The 21,427-nt window shown below is 42.4% G+C and overlaps 1 protein-coding gene across 7 annotated transcripts in view; it reads right to left on the minus strand.

Moving 5' to 3' along the window:
* Positions 1-21,427, minus strand: part of LOC110982186 (uncharacterized) — a 102,832-nt gene that overhangs the window by 31,277 nt on the left and 50,128 nt on the right. For all 7 annotated transcript variants that reach the window (XM_087137976.1, XM_087137983.1, XM_087137981.1 and 4 more), the window contains 17 exons: positions 20,700-21,026; positions 20,078-20,413; positions 19,283-19,612; positions 17,513-17,848; positions 16,548-16,871; positions 16,023-16,217; positions 15,714-15,851; positions 12,928-13,245; positions 11,818-12,165; positions 10,149-10,478; positions 8,717-8,914; positions 5,804-5,941; positions 5,207-5,524; positions 3,258-3,452; positions 2,624-2,761; positions 1,135-1,452; positions 100-303 (listed from right to left, as the gene is read on the minus strand). In XM_087137976.1, the coding sequence (XP_086994102.1) occupies positions 100-303; positions 1,135-1,452; positions 2,624-2,761; positions 3,258-3,452; positions 5,207-5,524; positions 5,804-5,941; positions 8,717-8,914; positions 10,149-10,478; positions 11,818-12,165; positions 12,928-13,245; positions 15,714-15,851; positions 16,023-16,217; positions 16,548-16,871; positions 17,513-17,848; positions 19,283-19,612; positions 20,078-20,413; positions 20,700-21,026 (4,491 nt within the window). The remainder of the gene's footprint in view (positions 1-99; positions 304-1,134; positions 1,453-2,623; positions 2,762-3,257; positions 3,453-5,206; positions 5,525-5,803; positions 5,942-8,716; positions 8,915-10,148; positions 10,479-11,817; positions 12,166-12,927; positions 13,246-15,713; positions 15,852-16,022; positions 16,218-16,547; positions 16,872-17,512; positions 17,849-19,282; positions 19,613-20,077; positions 20,414-20,699; positions 21,027-21,427) is intronic.

Genomic DNA, 21,427 nt, shown 5'->3' on the forward strand with positions numbered 1-21,427 from the left:
AACTTACAAAATAGCGGTAGGTATAAAGCACCCCAACTTGTTTTGTAATGCCTGCAGTGAAACAAATAAAAAAAGGAATAGAACAAGACATTAACACACCTTGACCGAACTCTGCAAGCACTGCCGCTCTTGCAGCCCCGTTAGTGAAGCCCAGCTGTCTGCACACCACATTGGCATCCTCAATATCCCATCTGTCATCGCAGATGGTCCCCCAGACGTCATTATGGAACACCTCGACTCGCCCCTGGTGGGGAACAGAACCAACCAGTCGAACATCTCCTTCACTTCCCTCATCACTAATATCTAATAACGAGTTGAAAAAGTAGACACAAAGAAGTATGAAAGGCAATGTTTGTATTAAAGAGGATGTTTTGTGTGAAAATGAGGTTATGTGGGTTACGTCAATCAACTATCAAAAGGTAACACTTTCCGGCAAACTATAGCAAGACATAAACCCTAGCCCCAATCAAATGGGATAACTGATCAGTTTTGTGCTTGGTGAAATTAGTGTCTAGCTAACTTGACTGACACAAAGCCGCACTGCGAACTTTTCAAACCCAGCTAAAAGGTACTTGCACTTTGGACAAAAGTTGTTAACCACAGTTTCTGCAAATCCTGGGAACAGGGCCTATTCATTACACATGGATCCAAATCACGATCAGTGATCCACAGTTGGTTCAACAACACCGGAACCCACCTAATGGATACAGTGAACCAGCTTTAGGATCACTGATCTTGATTCAGATCCACGGGAAAACAAACAGGCCACAAATGAGCAGCAACCACAAGAAAGCATCCTTCTTCTTGACTTAAGTATTAACCATAAACTTCAGAAATTGCCCTAACTGGAAAAGCCACTTTGTACGCCATGCTTGGGCTCTTCTCTTGATCTCGATATCAAACAGTGGTCTCAGCTGATACAATTCTTTATCACTCTGTAGAGCCGAGTACATGCACCTCTTTCAAATTCTTCAATAGAGTTTGGTCAGGACCAGCTTGTTGTTTTGCACGCTCACTTTTACTGTAACATTTTACTTTGTGGTTCATATAAGATGCAATTTCAATGGAGTACTGCGATGCACTCTATTCTCTAAACTCAAAATTGAACTGCTTTCCTTCACTTATATTACATACCAGTGCACGTCACTCCTGCATCTTCATCATGCCCACAGTTTTCCTCTCTCCAACCTCTGTTTGGACAGTCTTCCAGTCTAGACTCCTCGCCTGTGCACTCCACATCATCCAGCAGGATGGGTCCTAGACCTTCCCCAAACCGGGCTCCAGAATGAGCTTCTGTGGCCCGTGTGAATCCCAGCTGCTTGCAGACGACATTGGCGTCAAAGAGATCCCATTCATCATCACAGACGGTGCCCCATTCACCTTGGTAGTAGACCTCCACTCGACCTTCCTTCTCATTCGGACCCCCAACAAGCTGCACTGTCACCTCGGGCTCTGAGAATGCAAACCCAGACTGAGTAATATGTTTCTGCAGCAGCTACTCAATATCTGAGCAGCGTCCAGACATGACCTGAAGTAGTTTGGGTACAGGCCCTCATTGTTCCAGATTGGAATGGAATGAATCACTGAGTATGTCTTCATCACCTGTGTATAGAGGCTCCTATTTTGAAGTAGACTGCCATAGCTAGCAAAGCCAACAAAAGCTAGTTATCTGTCGGTGTATCTATTCCTGTATGAATTCCCTTTTAAAAGTGCCCAGTTTAATTTTTATTACTAAATCAAAGATGAATGTCTTGCTCTTGTTGTGAGTTCAACTAAAAAAACCAAATGCCGATGGTGTTATTCAACCTCATACTTGTCCCGGCTGGTATTACTTTTTGGCCCAAAATACCGATTTTGAAAACTACAAGATACCATGACCACAGACCTTTACAAATTTTTACTGTAACGATGCTGACCCTTGGTGGCCATTTGTTCAAGATTTGTGTGACGTCTTCCTGCTTTGCTGTTCGGGTTTTTTCAACACTACAAGACTAAATTGCGTTTTTGTTATTTGCTACAATTCCCAGCCATAGTCCATGGCTGCTTATGTGCAGCGCACATGCTTAACCTCCTAGGAGTATTTCTGTGTGTGTGTGACAGCTCGGTGGAAATCACTCAACAGTGATGACAGTGTGACAGCTCGGTGGAAATCACTCAACAGTGATGACAGTGTGACAGCTCGGTGGAAATCACTCAACAGTGATGAGTATACATGTCATGCAACACTACACACAGAATGTCATGCAACACTACACACAGAATGTCATGCAACACTACACACAGAATGTCATGCAACACTACACATAGAATGTCATGCAACACTACACACAGAATGTCATGCAACACTACACACAGAATGTCATGCAACACTACACATAGAATGTCATGCAACACCACACATAGAATGTCATGCAACACTACACATAGAATGTCATGCAACACCACACATAGAATTTGCTAGAATGTGTTGAAATGTCTTCATTTTGGCACAAGGTACCCTATGTGTTTAGATGCCATGAGGCATGGAGCAGTTAGGAAGGAAAGTCTGAACCCAGTCTTTAATTTGAAAAGCAACATTCCTGCCTTGCCCTTGATTCATATATTCTTCAGAGAGGTCTCTTACCCTGGTCCAGCATACAAACAACCCCAGAGTCTTCAGAATGGCTGCAATCATGAGTTTGCCATCCTGCACTGAGGCAATCCGCAATGTTGGTATCTGTGTCCGTACACTGTACTTCATCCAGGACGATTGGACCCTCGCCTTTGAGGAAAGAAACAGGAAAGATTAGTTGAAACTTCATCAGCCTGGGTAGTGTGGGTGGGAGGGGGCTGATTTTGACTCGAACCTTCTCAGAGATTAGTTAACCCTTCCGCCGTCTGTGTTCAAAAAAGGAAGTTTGCTGTAACATTCAAAATCTTCCCTTTGCAGTGAAGCAACAGTGCATTCCTTTTAATACTTAATCTGCAGTACCAACCTGATGACGTAACTAAGGCAATACTTCTGGGTGGGGAGCTCCTGTGAGTGCACACAATTTCTGAAGGGGAGCACCCAAAGCTGATGAACCACAGCTTGTACTGTACATGTACATGGCTATTTCTAGCCATGGGGCACCTGAGGGACACCCGTGGGCATGGAACTCTTTTGGAAGGGCATCCCCCTTACACCACTGCAGCAAGCTATGCATTCCTTCATCCTCGAAAAACATTCTAGCAGATTTTGAAGGATCTGGGAAGAGGTTTATACTCAAGTTGGATACCTTGCCCAAATTCGGCCCCGGCTGATGCTCGAACAGCCCCAGTGAAGCCAAGTTGTTTGCAAACCACATTGGCATCTTCAATGTCCCAATTGTCGTCACAGATGGTCCCCCAAGTATTGTTGTAGTTCACCTCCACGCGTCCGACGTTGGGTCCAGGACCGACCAGTCGAACATTGCTGACCCCTCCTTGTTCCCCTATTTTCATCATGGGTGAAAGGAAACATTAGCAACAGATTGAAATTACGCAAGTGGATCCTTAAAATTTGCTAACAAAGATGGAAAAACTGTTTGTTCTATGAGTGATGGTATCACTGGCATCAAGTCTTGGCATCAGCACAGCAATGGAATCGCATATCAGCAAAAGATGGCAGCCATTCACTATGGGATGGAGATCTCTTTTGTTAGTTGGAGGAGTTTTTAAACGTAAAGAATTGCAAGCATGACTCTCATTTCAAAAATGACAGTCGCCAACTAAACGCATCATAAGACAAATTCAAATGTCAAACAATTCATTTGTCCTGACATTGCTCAGGGCAAATGGCGAGGTATGTTGCCGGGAGTGATGTGTGATTTGGCATCAGGCAAAGTGGATTAACCCAAGCCACTCAAAAATGGTGCCACAATGGTGAAAAATCTGTCTGGCAAACATATTGAACAGTAGGACCAAAATATAGTCCAACCTTTCCAATGCCTCGCAGGAAAGGCCCTGTCCCTTCACTAAACATCCCTTTAATACAAGTTTTAAATAAAAACATTGCAATTGCACCATGTTAATCCATCTGCAGGTACCATTTTTGAACAGTTGCTGGGAGGTTTGAATTCAACAATTACGATGAGTTTACGATGTGGCAATATCAACTGTTGGTTTGAATAATGGATTAATTTCTTTAATTGAATTACAACAGGAGTATGCATGTCTTGCGTACAGAGCTCTGGAAGGATCCAAAAGCTTAGTAAATTTAGAGCAGCTCATCTGCACATACCGGTATGCTTTTCTGTTCTACTTTAGAGTATTGTCAAGATTGTCACCTAACAGTAGAATGCACAATGAACTTTAGGCTACTAGTATGTCCAAAATCCTTTCAAGACAGACAAGGTACCCAGAAACATGCCCTTGGAAGTCATTTCCAAGGAAATGAACACAATTTGGTAAATATCTAGTGCAATTGTTTGTTGCTAGATCAACTTTGGGTCTTTGTATAACTTTTAAGATCACACAGAGAATATAACACTCAGTTGAATGACAAATACTGTTTGCCTTGTATATTTAGTCCTGGTACTAACGACATTGTTAAGTTTCATGCGTGATGTCTCTAGTCATTTTCTGTTTCGTTTAGGCCAGTTAGAGATGGTACAGCATTATATAACCAGGGCTGAATTCTAAGGCTGGTCTAAGGTGTGATCGATAGGACATATTCTAACAGTTATCTTGTATAAGTCGGCAATATGATTTATTTTAAACTTTGATTGGATAAGAGTACACTCAGCACGATGGCATTTGACTGATCGTTTTTATACATGAAGTCTCACCTTTTGGCTCAAGGCTATGGTAATTAATCCCCAATGCTTTCCTCTTTGTTCTAGTTAATTCACTTATTCAGTCATGTGAGATGTATATCTAAGGAATGATGGTTCTTTGGCCATCTCTCACTTAACAGAGATACACCTGAATGTAAGTGATCTAGTTTGAAATATAAATTGTTTTCTTTAATTTCTTTCTCAGTTTTCACACTGATTTGGGGTTTTTACAATTGAAATAAATGCTCAAAATATCACTCACAATCTTGCACCCGTTTCTTTATCGACCAAACCCCTTTTATCTGCTTCAGAGCACTAAAGCCCTTACAACTGTGCCAACGTTTACATGTACATGTGAAAAAAAACAAAAATGGAGTAGCAAGCAGCTTAACACATGTACAGCTAGGATTAAAACGTTCACTGCCACTCACCAGTACAAATCACTCCTGCATCTTCGGCATGACTGCAGTCTTCTACTCTCCAGTCGTTGCTTGGGCACTCCTCCAGTCTGGACTCTTCCCCTCCACAGGCCACTTCGTCCAGCAGGGTCTGTCCAGTGCCTTCCCCAAACCCAGCATTGGTCACAGCCTCCGTAGCACCCTGGAACCCCAGCTGCCTGCAGACGACTTCTGCATCTGTCATATCCCATCTGTCGTCACAGACGGTGCCCCATTCGCCTTGGTAGTAGACCTCCACACGTCCTTCGTTGCTGTTCTCGCTGCCTACCAGGCGAATTGTTGTTGTGGGCTCTAGAAAAAGAAGAAAAAATAATGAATATTTACCCCAGCGAATAATAGTTGTTTTTTAAATGTTGAATTTTTATTAACCCCTAAAACCTTACAAAACCTTATTCGTTCAAAAAGGAAGGAGACATGTCCAAAAATACTGCATTAAACTCAGAACGTTACAAATTCCATCCACGCAGAATTTCTGCTTTTGCTCAGATAATGCTCTGTGTGATGTACTACTGAGAATGTATCAGAAAAGATGTAGAAGGAGAGTTAAACTTTAAGGCACGTAAAATCTACCTTCATTGGGCAAACAAACAACGCCTGCGTCTTCCCCATGACTGCAATCACTCACTTCCCATCCATTACTGGGGCAGTCTTGAAGACTAGTCTCCATACCAGTGCACGCTACATCATCCAGAAGAATAGGGTCTTCGCCTGTGGGAATCAAGAAGGAAACTCACTCCAGGTACCTTTCCACAACATTAAGGCAGCTGAATGCAGACAAGTATTGAGTGGGGTTGGCACCTGCTTTGGTTAGTTTTCATGGTTTACAGCCCTGTGTTTGTTGCTAGCAATGTGATCTAGGGCATGACTTCAGCCTGACTGAATGGGTCTATGTGGATTGGAAGAAGTACTCAAAACAGTGATAGGCATAAATCTGGGTGCCAAGGTCATGGATATGGTATTCATACCACTGGTCATGGGCTTAAATCTTGCCATTACAAAGAAAATCATTAATGAAAATCATTAAGAAATTCTCAAAATCTCTCAGTCAGAAAACTTACCTTATCTGTTTAAAGGGTTTCCAATTCGCAACAACCTTAGTTTTTTATGGGATCCCTCCACATATGTATTATTTACATCATTTCTTCTGCTATACATGATTGGATTGGTTGGATTGGTTGGATTGGTTGGATTGGTTGGATTGGTTGGATTGGTTGGATTGGTTGGATTGGTTGGATTGGTTGGATTGGTTGGATTGGTTGGATTGGATGGATTGGATGGATTGGATGGATTGGATGGATTGGATGGATTGGATGGATTGGATGGATTGGATGGATTGGATGGATTGGATGGATTGGATGGATTGGATGGATTGGATGGATTGGATGGATTGGTTGGATTGGTTGGATTGGTTGGATTGGTTGGATTGGTTGGATTGGTTGGATTGGTTGGATTGGTTGGATTGGTTGGATTGGTTGGATTGGTTGGATTGGTTGGATTGGTTGGATTGGTTGGATTGGTTGGATTGGTTGGATTGGTTGGATTGGTTGGATTGGTTGGATTGGTTGGATTGGTTGGATTGGTTGGATTGGTTGGATTGGTTGGATTGGTTGGATTGGTTGGATTGGTTGGATTGGTTGGATTGGTTGGATTGGTTGGATTGGTTGGATTGGTTGGATTGGTTGGATTGGTTGGATTGGTTGGATTGGTTGGATTGGTTGGATTGGTTGGATTGGTTGGATTGGTTGGATTGGTTGGATTGGTTGGATTGGTTGGATTGGTTGGATTGGTTGGATTGGTTGGATTGGTTGGATTGGTTGGATTGGTTGGATTGGTTGGATTGGTTGGATTGGTTGGATTGGTTGGATTGGTTGGATTGGTTGGATTGGTTGGATTGGTTGGATTGGTTGGATTGGTTGGATTGGTTGGATTGGTTGGATTGGTTGGATTGGTTGGATTGGTTGGATTGGTTGGATTGGTTGGATTGGTTGGATTGGTTGGATTGGTTGGATTGGTTGGATTGGTTGGATTGGTTGGATTGGTTGGATTGGTTGGATTGGTTGGTTTGGTTGGATTGGTTGGATTGGTTGGATTGGTTGGATTGGTTGGATTGGTTGGATTGGTTGGATTGGTTGGATTGGTTGGATTGGTTGGATTGGTTGGATTGGTTGGATTGGTTGGATTGGTTGGATTGGTTGGATTGGTTGGATTGGTTGGTTGGTTGGTTGGTTGGTTGGTTGGTTGGTTGGTTGGTTGGTTGGTTGGTTGGTTGGTTGGTTGGTTGGTTGGTTGGTTGGTTGGTTGGTTGGTTGGTTGGTTGGTTGGTTGGTTGGTTGGTTGGTTGGTTGGTTGATTGGTTGATTGGTTGATTGATTGACTGATCAACAGAAATGAATGGAATGTTTTGAAACTCTACACTTACATCTCAAAACCATACTCATAATTCAATCTGAGCTAAATACAATTACTACGTTCTTTTACAAATATTTTATTTTCTAATTTTTCTTAAAACTAATGAGACAGATTTCAGATTCATTTCTTTAATATCCTTCTGGAAATGACCTGAAAATGTATACATATTACAATACAGCAACTTCCATTTCAATGAATGGTTCGTTAGGGAGAAGCTTTATGTGAAAATTTAAATCAATCACTATCTATGCACACAAAGCTACCAGCCACAACAGAAAATAACTTTTTTTACCCCTTCATGATTACATGAAATTTTTTTTAAATGCATGCATATCCTTATCCACTGGTACTCACTATCTCTGCTCACTGGGCCTCACAGATATTCCTATGAACTGTCTCAACTCTCCAAGACCATACATGTTTGTTGTACCACCAAAGGTGCAGCCTTTCCAGGTGCTACCAGCTTTATCAACCACAAATTATCTATCTCCGCCCTCACAGGTTCCCTTTTATATTCTTGGGTGGGGAAAGGCAAGTGAGGCTACACATCACAAGATATGCCCTGTCCCTTAGTTTGAAACCCTTACCCATCTTTGGTAGAAGTTGGAAACCCCAACCGTGAGGTTTCATGTCCCCTCAATCCCTTTTCTTCTTAAAATAAGCAAGACAAAAGAAAACAGGACGAGGACAACAAGCACTAAGAGTGTGGTTTGCCAGAAAAGCACACCTGCCAACATTGACAAGTCAGAAATCAGAAGCCATTTCAGAAGTCCATAGCAAGTTTGGGAAGCCATGAGAAGGAAGCTATTTACGTGTACATGTGTACACACGTGTAACTGATATTTTCATATAGCAATTAGTGCCATCTTGTTTCTACAAATAGTGCAATCTTTTGCCAGGACATTTTTATTTTTTTATATTCTCTTTCCTTTACATGGAAAGCAGACGTTCCAATTTGTTGCTGTCGGAAACCTTAAAAATTGGGACAGTTCCAAATAAATTGGAACAATTGACAGGAAGCAAAAGCACACCCTAATTGGTTCATTTTTTAATTTGGGTAAACAGTGGCCATACCTTCCCCAAACTCCGCAATCAGTGCAACCCGTGCTGCTCCTCTTGTGAAGCCAAGCTGTCTGCACACCACATTGCCGTCCTCAATGTCCCAGCTGTCATCGCAGACGGTCCCCCAGATATCGTTGTGGTTCACCTCAACTCGCCCAAGGTTGGGCTCCGGACCAACCAGTCGAATGCCCTCTGGGGTAGGAGCAGATTCTGAACACAATAACCATAACAAAACATGCAGATGTGGTTAATGGATCTATGAGTATTTTACAGGGATCAGAGAAGTTTATGGATAAGATCATAAGACCTTCTGTTGGATGTACCCTGAGCTATATATTTCCTCCGATCATCAAACACTGGGCAGAAAAACCAAAGATGAGCAATTTTTATCAATACAGAATTAGGGACATCAAGGTTGTAACAAACAAATGTAAAATATATTGTCCTGAATTTGTCGGAATACTGCTTAACCCCTTCATGGCGGGATTATTTTGACCGCGACTGCTGGGCTGTGGTATGCCCTAAATGGAGGGCTTTGTCCAGCAGCAGGCCCCATTGAACCAGCAGCTACATGGTGAATAGACTGTACGTGTGGTATGCACTAATACTCACACAGTGGTGTGGTAGTAGCAGTCACCAGTAGCTGATGTAAGAAAACTTCATACAATGTCATAACTCACATTCAATATTGTCCATTTTACTGCACAACATATTATGACAAAAATCTGCAGGAGTTATGCTCTATATGGGTCATTCCATGAAGTTCGGGCACCGTTTGTGACTGCATTCTTTGTTACAATGGTAACTTTTATTGCCCATTATTTTCACATTACAACAGATTAAGTCATTATTATTTGGCAAAGATGAAGCGCACCACTACAAGAACCTCGCAAGATTTAGAACAATGTCGATTTAGAATCCACATGCAGGGACAAAAGATGTTTATTTTCACTGATGTTACAAGGGACGCCATCACAAACTGTGCCCGAACTTCCTGGAATGACCCATATAAGCTGGCGACTTGTGCAATGAAATGGTGTATCTTATATGTCATCTATTTAGGTGGCATATACACTGGACAAACTAGTCTAACTGGAACTGTACTAAGAGTACAATACCACTATCTTGAACACGACAGAGTTCACACAAAATTTCACTTTAATACAGCAGTCGTTGGGTACAGTGATTTTAAGTTATTAAATTATTACACAGTTTTGACCAAAACCAAAACCTGACATTAATTTTGGATTTTTATACAAGTCGGGCAGGGCAAAAATCCATCTTTAAAACCTGACATTTTGGGAAAGGTGGAAGTTGCTATTTGCTGGCTGCAATGTGCATGTGTTATTGTTAGTTGCAGCCAAGTTATTCACTTATGTTACCAGACTCCCCTAAAGGTATAGCATCTGATAGTAGAGGGGTGTGGTACACCGTGGCTGCATACCAGCTTCACAAGTAATGCCGACGTCCTCTCTGTGGGTGCAGATGAGCGTGTTCCACAGGCCCATTTCACAATCTTGGACATTGGTCTCCATTCCCTGGCAAAGCAATCTGAAGAGTATTGGCCCCTCCCCCTCGCCATAGTCAGTCACGCCGTCATCGCTGCTCACCACGCCGCTGTAGCCCAGCTGTCGGCACACTACGGCCGCCGTTGCAGCATTCCACTCGTCGTCGCAAATTGTCCCCCACTCGCCCTCATTATACACCTCGACTCGGCCCGACTGTGGATTTGGACCTCCTGCCAAGCGCACAGTTGCTTCTGGAGGAATATCATCTGTGACATCGCCACAAAATAAACAAAAAGGACAGCAGTTGCATAGTTGCTGCAAAAACAGCCACACTAATCAGATACAGATATTGTCTGTAACGTAGTAACAAACCCTGCAGTATAACACTGACATAAAGAACACAACATCAAGATGTTCAGTATAACAGTCTTTCAGTATAGCAATAATACTGGTTACAGCAAGTTCAAACATGTGGCAGCCTAGCTGTCTAAGAAATGTGTCTGCATGACAAGTTTAGGCCAGCATTTCTATTTTAGGTTGCAAATAAGTTATTCTTGCATTTTGATCAATGTACTTTCTGTTCCTTCCATTTCATCTTTTGGTTCGTTCTCACAAGAAGTCCACTTGCCAAGTAAAATCAGTTTACTTTTGAGTTATTAAATATTTCATGTGTCACACAATAGGATTTCGTGTACATTGGTTTCTGCTGCTACGTACACTAGAACTACAATAGATTTGAACTGGGAAGGGAACCATTTCAAAATCATCAAATTAAGAAATGTCAGCTCAGACAAGCATCATTCAAAATGCGCATAACAAGCAAAATGTTCAATCGGGATTTCTACAAATTAAGACACAAAAGCTAATCTATTTTCATCGGTGGACAGGTATGTATTTTCGTTTAGAAGAATCAGTTATGGTAAAATGTTGCCAGGATTTTCCATACAAGATTCACTCCTGTTGCACGTACAAAGCAGCAGGCATAACACACATGACCCCAGTACACATATGGGTCTGCGCCCCTAAAAAGGATGCTGACAATGCTGCATATTGTAAGACAGCATTTTCGTCAATTTTATTTTCTTTTTCTGTTATTAACATATTTCTGATGCCGTTCATTAGCTTTTGGTACAGAGGCTGTGATAAAAGGAAATCACATGAGTAGAAAACGGTACTTTGAGCCAAGCATTTCAAGCAAACGATTTGACGATGACTGATGCAGTTAGAAATGGCTCCTTTTAAAGCTGCACATTTTCAAAAAAGAGATTTGACATTGCCTGATCTACTGAAACACATTTTCAAAACGAAATTTGAAATTGTGCAAAATAGTAACAGCCAAAAAACCTTCAAGAACAACACTAAGAATTTTCATTACTGACTGAAATGTCACAAATAGAGGTACATAAACACCAGACACAGTAATTACTTTTTACTATGATTGCTCGTCACTGATAAGTTTAAAATTAAAGTATTGATAACTAAATAGATTTCACATGTAATGGCACACATTCTCACACTGACATGTATACTACAGTTAACCATACTCAAATTATATAAGTAAATATTTTGGGGGTAAGAAAAGGGATGAAAGTTTGAAAAATCTACCTGTCCGGCACACAAATCCAACATCCTCATTATGTGCACAGTTTGACGTTCCCCAATCAGTGCTTTCACATTCTTCCAGACTACTCTCTGACCCATCACAATCGACGCTGAAGAGGATCGGACTCTCGGAGCTCCCCTGCCCGAACTCAAGAGGTAGCCCCATGCGTAGCGACCCTTGGGGGTAACCCAGCTCCCGGCAGGCCACGTCGGCCTCGTCTGAACCAAACAGGTCATCACAGATTGTACCCCACTCGCCCTCCCGGTAGACCTCGACACGACCGCTGTTGGGGTACCAGCCCATCGACCAGGCGGACTTTGGTGCTGGGGCTTCCTCACTTCCATCAGAAACTGCAGCAGTGGGCCAGGCAATGGAAGAAGAGCATCAATTAGCAAGAAGAAATGATACCAAAGCTAATTAAACAGTTTAAAAGTTGGCCCAAAATGTACTTTTCCCACTGATCATGCTCCAAGTTCATGATGCAGCAATACCCACAAACACTGATTTTAATGATGGAATGATCTCTGGCAAATCAATAGGGTTATATTATTCAAATTCTGAGAGTGCTAATTCTGTGCGGTCTGCAGAGAGGTCAAAAATTAGTTCAAGCTGATCTGCACATCTGCATTTCTCTTTAACATTAATGCACTGTCAAAGTTGTCATCTGAACCTGGAAGGCACTGTGAACGTTACGTTATATCCAAAATCCTTTCAAAACAAATCAGGTTTTAAAAAAGACCTTTTCAGCGGTGGGGGGGGGGAAGTGCTGATCTGCATCAACATGACAAACCACCAATGTTGCAAGGGAGTCAATGGTCATTTCTGAGGTGTTTTCACACACGCTTATGATTTCTATCCCTTTTCCCCTTTTCATGTCCATTTCTTTTCCATTTCTTTTTCCACTTGTTTGGGAGGAGGGAACAACCATCCCTGCCCCCCTCATGATGCCCAAGCAATGTGCCACTCCGGTGTCAAGTCATTGCATGTGATCTGCTATTATTATCTGTATGTGGGGACACATGCTAATGTATACACATAAATGTGACAAAAGAAAATAGGGTGTAGCAAGCAGCTTCTTATACAGCTAGGATTGAATGTTCACTGTCACGCACCCGTACAAATCACTCCTGCATCTTCGGCATGACTGCAATCTTCTACTCTCCAGTCGTTGCTTGGGCACTCCTCCAGTCTGGACTCTTCCCCTCCACAGGCCACTTCGTCCAGCAGGGTCTGTCCAGTGCCTTCCCCAAACCCAGCATTGGTCACAGCCTCCGTAGCACCCTGGAACCCCAGCTGCCTGCAGACGACTTCTGCATCTGTCATATCCCATCTGTCGTCACAGACGGTGCCCCATTCGCCTTGGTAGTAGACCTCCACACGTCCTTCATTGTCATTCACACTGCCAACCAGCCGCAATGTTACAGCAGGCACTGTCAAAGGAATTAGCACTTTCTTATCAATAAAATTGATCTAACTGGCTCCATTAAGTCCTCTGACCCTATGTGTCATGCAAACACAGTTGGTGTAAAATGCACAACTTCCTACTTTACCTATATTTAGAAGTGACAGCAACCTGTGTCTCAAAGAACACTACTGAAACTTCACAAGACCATGTTCATGATATGCATGGTTTAACTTACAATGTCAAATAAAAATATAACCAAAAAAAGTGGAAATCCTGAGAATACTACAGTCATATGCAAAAGTTTAGGACCACCCATAGAAAATACATAAACCTGAAGAAAAACCAAACTTAACCCAATCAATCACGGCAACTTATGTTTATTTTCAATGTGTAATCTTGGCACCTTGGTTGAACATTTCTGACTACATTTCCATGATTTGACATGTTGTTGTGACGGACCGACTTGAATCAAGTCTAATCTTGGAATATGTTATGAGTTTGGTAGCCATCCGAATAGTCATAATAGTTCCCACCCCGTCATGCTTGTAACCAGTATTTAAAGAGCTCGATGGGATTTGAAATGGTCAGTTGTTTGTAACTAGTCATATTGCTTGATTTATACATGTATGAGGCTGGATTAGCTCAATGGTTATATTTCTACAAAACTTTTGACGCATTATTCTTGCGCGACGTACTTTGCCGTGGCGTACGTGTGATTCTCCCTCTCTCCGATCGAGTTGTGTTGGCACATAACGTGAGTTGTCGTTCTTCATCAAGCTTTCAAATTTTGTTCACTTTAATTTTGCATTTGGGTCGTGTTGACATTGCAGCCTTGTTTTCATCAACCTTGTGACTACGCTAGCTTTTCGTCGTTGGTTGATGAGATCCAAAATAGGACATTTGGCTTCCTTCAGTTTCGCACATTGTAGAGAAAGTTTTGTGCATGTGTCGTGTGACCGACGACTGTTGCACGTCAGTGACTTGACGACTGTTGTGTGTATTTTGTGCAATAGATTTACTCAGAGGAGAGAGGCGGGTCCACACAATGCCCTTGGGAATTTATTAAAAGTTAACGTATAATGCCCTTGGGAATTTAGTAAATTTTAATTTACAATCACCTAGAAACCTAACTTTATATTCTCAACTCTTGAGGAGTCTCATCTTCATAAATAAATACGCTTCTGGTTATTGTCATACTTTAGATCTTCCTCCATGTTTATATTATAGTGTAGCCTATGCTGTCTCATAATTGTTGGATTGAATAATTAAATCTAATCTGAAATGCAATCACGGAACATCATGTTGTACTGAATACATATATTATTCTTTGATTAATCTGTGATCACTTAGCAGTTTCCTGTCCTCAATTTAAAAGTTGAGCGGACCCACTACGTCAAGGTGGCAACACCCCCCACGTAACCGTGACATTGACAGTCTAATATTCAGTGTTCCCTCCCTTATTTCTGACTGCTTAGACTGGCTTTTTTTTACCCATGCTGCCTTGCAGACAAAATGCCACACAAGACCTGCCTTTGCAAAACATTTCATTTAAATGGGTATACAGCACTACACTGATGTTATGCAACACTGTAAAATCATGTTAAGTAATCATTCAGTGAGACAGTGTAATGCAGGCCCAGTGACAGAAATACCAATAAAATTCAAGGCGGTCTTGAACTTTTGCAAATGACTTTAAGTCCCAGTATTGGTAAAAATGTGTGCACAAGGGATGTCATGAAGATTCTTCAAAACTACTTTGCACGGTGGTTCGACTTCACCTGCGTCAGAAGCCATGATAAATTTCACAAAATATGCCAAATTCCCAAGTTCTCAATTTGCATTTAATCATTGGTTTGACTTCTAAAATCATTTTAAATGCAGGTTGTGCAAGTTGCAATGAACAAACTGGAAATGGACGCTTCAACTACCTTAATCAAGGGTTCAGGTTGAGAGATTCTGAGCTTTACTTAAACAGGTCATGAAATGCTTCTTTCAATGTGAGATCTTTGAGATTTATCATTTAATTCTGAGAAGCAAAAGTCTTCCAAATGGCAAGGGAAACTAAACTCACTGCTGAACAAATTAGTGACCAAGAAATAGCAAAGAAAAAGTTGTCACAGGAACTACGGTTTTGCTCATCCAAGATACCTCAAATCCTTAAAATTGTGCACAGCTGCCGGGCTATTTGTCAAATCAAAGTAGTCAACCTATGCACGGTGCAATTTTCATGGAATTGGCCACTCTTGTCACAGTTGGCACACTGACATGAGCTACTGCTTCCATGCTTTGCCTCTTCACAGCAGCAGTCAAAAAAAAAAAAAATAGACATTTTGGAGAGCACAGGCACACACTCAATGGGGAATGTGCTTGCCCCCATCCCCAATGTTCATCCGTGCTAGCAGCACATGATCTTTCTTACTAACATGAACACTGCAAATGAGCATCAACAGTCTAAGGAAGCAGAGTGTAAATTTCCACACAGTTTGTTCTTACCTTCGTTGGGCACACAAACCACGCCAGCATCTTCAGCGTGGCCACAGTCGTTGTTTCCCCATCCTGCACTGGGGCAATCTGCAATACTGCTCTCAGTGCCTACGCAGGCAACTTCGTCCAGGAGGATTGGGCCCACGCCTTCAGACAAGTAAGGAGAAGAGTAAACACGTGCCATATAATCAGCTTCTTCATCAAATCAGGTTTGGAATTTAAGATACGGACAGGGATCCTGGCATCAGCAAGTATGTAGCACACCTTTCACAGGGTTTGTAAACACCAAGAAAAATGAGAATACAGAATAACTCAGACCTTGTCCAAATTCGGCACTGCTTGCTGCTCTTCCAGCCCCGTTGGTGAAGCCCAGCTGTCTGCACACCACATTGGCATCCTCAATGTTCCACCTGTCATCACAGACCGTCCCCCAATCGTTATTGTAGTTTACCTCGACACGACCCAAGTGGGGCTCTGGTCCGACCAGCCGTACTCTCTCCTCTGCAGGGGGATCTGGCAAAGAGAAGTTATTGTTTTAATTTCCTTTATTTGGGGGGAAGGGGCCGACAGGCTGTTGTGTTATGTGCCAATCCAATACAAGCCAAAATGTTTCACTGTTTACTTTTGCACACAAAGCCTTAAATGGACCAATCAATCGACTGGTCTACTCATGAGTAAATAAATAAACTTATGAACAAACAATCAAATGGATGAACAGGCAAACTGGTTCATGATTCCTTTTTAATCGGGACTCAAAATAATGTTGCAAAGTAATTAATTATTTTGGCTATTTATGATCATATTAAGGAATTTCACAAGGACCGTGACAGGATCAACCCTCACCAGGAGGCTGGCAGGTCACCCCAACATCTTCACTGTGCACACAGTCGGTATTCCTCCATCCATGGAAGGTGCAGTCCTCCAGTCGTGCTTCAGAGCCGGAGCATGCCACTTCATCCATTAGGACATGGCCCGTGCCAGGGCCAAACTCTCCGGACACGGCCGCCGCTTCAGGTTCACCCAAGCCCAGCTGGCGACAGACCACTGCAGCGTCGTCCATGTCCCAGCCGTCATTGCAGACGGTGCCCCACTCGCCTTCGTAATACACCTCCACACGTCCGGCATTCGGTTCTGTGCCGCCAGCAAGGCGAATTGTGACCTCAGGTTCTATCCAAGCAAAGATCATGACAATTTACTACCTTTAATGACTATCACTGGCTTAAACTAACATACACGTTTCCAACCCATCTACTTATCAACGTTAATACTTGAGCAAGCCTCTAGTCAGCCATTTGCAACAAATGATAGTCTGAGGGAAAATAAGAGTTCTGGGGATCATATTGGGGACCAACAGCAATGGTATATATATATATGGGATGAGTACGCAGCTTGTAAAAACTTGGTGGTTATATCACACGTTCCCATGGTTATTTCAACAAACTTCTGTATGTATATTACTTATGCTGTACTGGATAAGTTAACCATGAAAAATGATGGATAACCTCTACAATTTTCTGACCATGCCATTTCTAATAGTCCATATTACATTACAGTCAGACAAATAATCGACTACAGAACTCAAATTTCTCATAACTTATGGTAAAAATGTGTAGTAAAGCATCTGTGTTTTATTCTCCTTTTGTAAATATTGAGCCCAGTACTGACAAATGTATTAAGGAAAAGCACCTTTATTAGCAAAGATCATTTTTGTCCTTGGTAATTGCAAAGAACTATATCATGTCATTACTGGCTAGAGTTTCACAAAACTCTTCCTTTTCTGTGAACAGTTTACAGAAAAATGTCTTTACCAGGATCTATGCGACATATTGCACCAGCATCTTCAAAATGACTGCAATCGCTTTGCCTCCAGCCACTGCTTGGGCAGTCCTCCAACTGTGTGTCTTCACTTCCGCAGTTGATGTCGTCCAGCATGATTGGACCCTTGCCCTGGCCGAAGCCTGCATTAATCACAACACTGTGTGCACCATTCTCGAAACCCAGCTGCCTGCAAACCACGTCTGCATCCACCAAATCCCACAGGTCGTCACAGACAGTCCCCCACTCACTGTCATGGTAGACCTCCACACGGCCGGCATTCGTTCGCCCATCCTCGCTCACTAGACGCACTGTCGGTTCGTTGGGATCTAACAGAGGGGAGAAATCGAAAGCTCCACTCTCTGTCAGACATGGAATTTTGGATCGGAGAAACGGGATAACATTGCTCTTTGGTGCATTTTTGCAAGTAAGTTAAACATGTTGAACGTGCCATTATTCTCTGCAGAAAGCCCATTGGAAAATGCAATCCACCATCAGCACTGACTTCAGTGACTCCAGGAACGATTGAAAGGGTGCTTACTTGCACATCAGAGGAACTGCTTGGAATAACTAATTGAAGTACTGGATATGGCAGCACTATTTTGATGACAACTCGAGTCATATTTTTTGGCAACTTGACTCAAGTCCCAAAAGTAAATGACTTGACTCAAATCACTTGAGCAAATGACTACACTCAAGTCCCTCATTAGAAGACTCGACTTGAGTGAAAGTCAATGAGACTCAAGTACCAAAACATTTTTGCAAACTGTTTTCCAAAAAATGCAATGACTTATAATGCTGGTTAATAATGTTCATGTCATGTGTCATTATCACCAAGAGTAAAGCCTGGTTTCCATATCGTTGTTTTTAACAAGGACGGTCTGCAAGACATCACACAGTCATAGAAGAGACGCAACATGACGTCACTCCACCCAAAATATTAAACAAAATGGCGCCCAACACTTGGAAAATTTTGACCCAAAATGCCTTTTTAGGAGGCAATGTTGCCTCTTGAAACCAAACTGATACTCCAGTTTGATGTAATTTGCTAGTGGTCAGCTATTTTGTTGACGATTGGGGCTGCATATACCAGTAATAAGGAGAAAATGGACAAAATGAGTGGTACTAAGCAAGAGAAACATTGTTGTACACCTGTCATGCCAGTGTGTGTGTTTGTATCGGCCTACTCAGTGACACAATGTAGACAGTCGGTGTCTGCATTGTGCCTGCAAAGTTGAACTGGGCTCAACTTTGCCGATCTGCCTGGGGCCGATTTGCCTTATAGGAGATACCTCGGTTTGACACGTTTCCATATGTCTGCGTTGCAGTTTGCACCTTGATTGCATTGCTCTCAGTGTTTCTTATATCGATATGGAACCCAGGCTTAAGATGTGGCGTGACTACATGTAGTAAAACTGAGATACATGTCAAAATGCCCCCAAAAATGACTTCCTCTATTGTTTTATTTATCATATTGTGTTTAAATGTTTGTAACTCGAATTGACTTGAACAAAATACTTAACTTTTTTGCCTAATGACTTGACTCAAGTCACTGTATTATAATGACTCAACTCGACTTGAGTCACTACTTACAATGACTCGACTCAAGTAACAAAACGTAGTGACTCGTTACACCTCTGCAAAAAGTGAAAAGTTCTTCCTCCATTACAAATTCACTACAGTATGGAAACAAACACAGCAGTCATATGTGATATCAAAACACAGTTGAGATTTCCTTGTAATGTAATTTGCTGACATCTCACCACGGGTTACTCGACAAACGACGCCAACATCCTCTCCATGCCCACAGTTGTGGGAGCCCCATGCTGAACTGTCACAATCCTCCAGTCTCCCTTCATTTCCGCTGCATTCCACATCATCCAGCAGAATCTGATAGGTGCCCTGGCCGAATTCATCGGAGCCCCCGCTTCGGACAGCCCCCTGCCCATAGCCAAGTTGCCGGCACACCACATCAGCATCATCTGAGTCCCACTCATCATCACAGACAGTGCCCCACTCTCCTTGATAATAGACTTCCACTCGCCCCTTGTTCTCTGTCTCACCATCAACCAAGCGGATTTTTTTCGGAGGTTCTGTAAAGGAGATGGAAAAGTCTTATTACTAAACCCAGTCTGATAAACGAAGTCAGATTTCTACACCGCCTGTTAACTGTGAGGAACAATTAAGAACCAATATAATAGGATAGGATTCCTGTATTTTGTTTTTTCACCACTGGATGCACAGGGTTTTTAATACAGTAGGTTGAGGCTGCGTAAACCATTAATTACAAAAAACCCAATGCTGACAGAAAAAAAAAATGATTTCCCACATATTTGTACATTTCTCACTTACCATGTTAAGCTGGGAGTAAACACTCACAATTTTGCTCATTTAGAATATTCAGACAACAGACTTTGGGCTTGATCCCAACTCCAGTCTTCTTATATTTAAATTTAAGCCTTAATGAGGGATTGCTAGTAGAACAGAACTACAATTCAGCGAGCAACCTATTTTGAGTGGGAGAACCAACCTCCTTAAAGTCATCTTTGTAACCTTACCAGTGTTTGGTATGCACACCACTCCAGCACCTGAAGTGTTGGCACAGCTTGCCTGGCCCCAGCCATTAAATGGGCAGTCCCTGATGTTTGTCTCTGTGCCAACGCAACTGACGTTTGTCATCACGGCAGGGCCGGTGCCCTCCCCGAAGTATGCCGAGGATTTGACCGCATAGGCACCCTGCTCAAAGCCCAGCTGGCGACATACCACATCACCGTCCATTCGGTCCCAGTTCGTGTCACAGATCATGCCCCGTTCACCATTGCGGTGGACCTCAACACGTCCTAAGTGCTCAGCCTCACCATCAACCAGGACTACCTGGACTTCTGGCTCGGGTTCTGCCAGGAATAAGGGGTAAATTTCTTGGGAATAAAACATTTAATTCCTTTACAGTCCCCTTTGTTAAATTTGAAACTAATCAAAGATAACAACAATAATATTACCCTGTGAAAATGAAGTCAATCTTCACTAAACATGAAAAAAAAACAACTTTATGCCTTTTGATTTCACATCAATATTGCAGGCTTTAAAAACAAATAACCAGTCCAATAAACTGTCATTATTTGTATTTAGGAAGGGCTACGTCAAAAATATCAGAAAGACAAATGAAATGAGCGAATGTACCAGGTTCATTAGAGCAAACCACGCCCACATCCTCGGAGTGGACGCAATCAATGCTGGCTAGGTCAGCAGCCACACAGTCTTGGATTTGTTCCTCGGTGCCAGTACACTGGACTTCATCAAACAGAATGTCGCCTGCGCCTTGGCCAAACTCCAACGAGTCAGTGATGCGAACTGCCCGCAGGAAGCCCAGCTGCTTACAGACCACCGCCGCATCCGTTAGGTCCCAGCCGTCATTGCAGACAGTGCTCCACACATCATTAGAGTAGACCTCCACACGACCTTCACTGGCATTCTCACTGCCGGCCAAACGGACCAGGTCTGCTGGCTCTGAAGGGTGAAAGAATATTGTTTCTCATTATGTAATTATCACTTTACTCATGGTGTCTCGGTTTTTTTATTTGCATTAAAACCTCGTGTGATATGCATCCCACAGGTGTAAACAAATGCAATATCCCGCATCTCAGCAGCCCACAAATCAGAAGGCATGGACACCCCTCAACACTGCTTCCAATATCGCAAGGCATGTTTTTTTTCCAAGCTGAGCCTCCAGGAATTTTACCAGTTATGGCTTCAGAGAATTTTGATACCTATTTTATTGAAAATCAGAGATACCATTATGGCTGAATTTTTGAGAGATTGCCACAACTGTGAACTTTTCTCTCTGACATTTACTGAATGCAAGCGTGCCAAAATGTGAGGGCAGTAGCCAAAAATGACCATGGTAACAA

The sequence above is a fragment of the Acanthaster planci genome, linkage group LG06 (genome assembly GCF_054643075.1).
Source record: "Acanthaster planci isolate LZ-2023a linkage group LG06, COTS_SCS, whole genome shotgun sequence".
Lineage (NCBI taxonomy): Eukaryota > Metazoa > Echinodermata > Asteroidea > Valvatida > Acanthasteridae > Acanthaster > Acanthaster planci.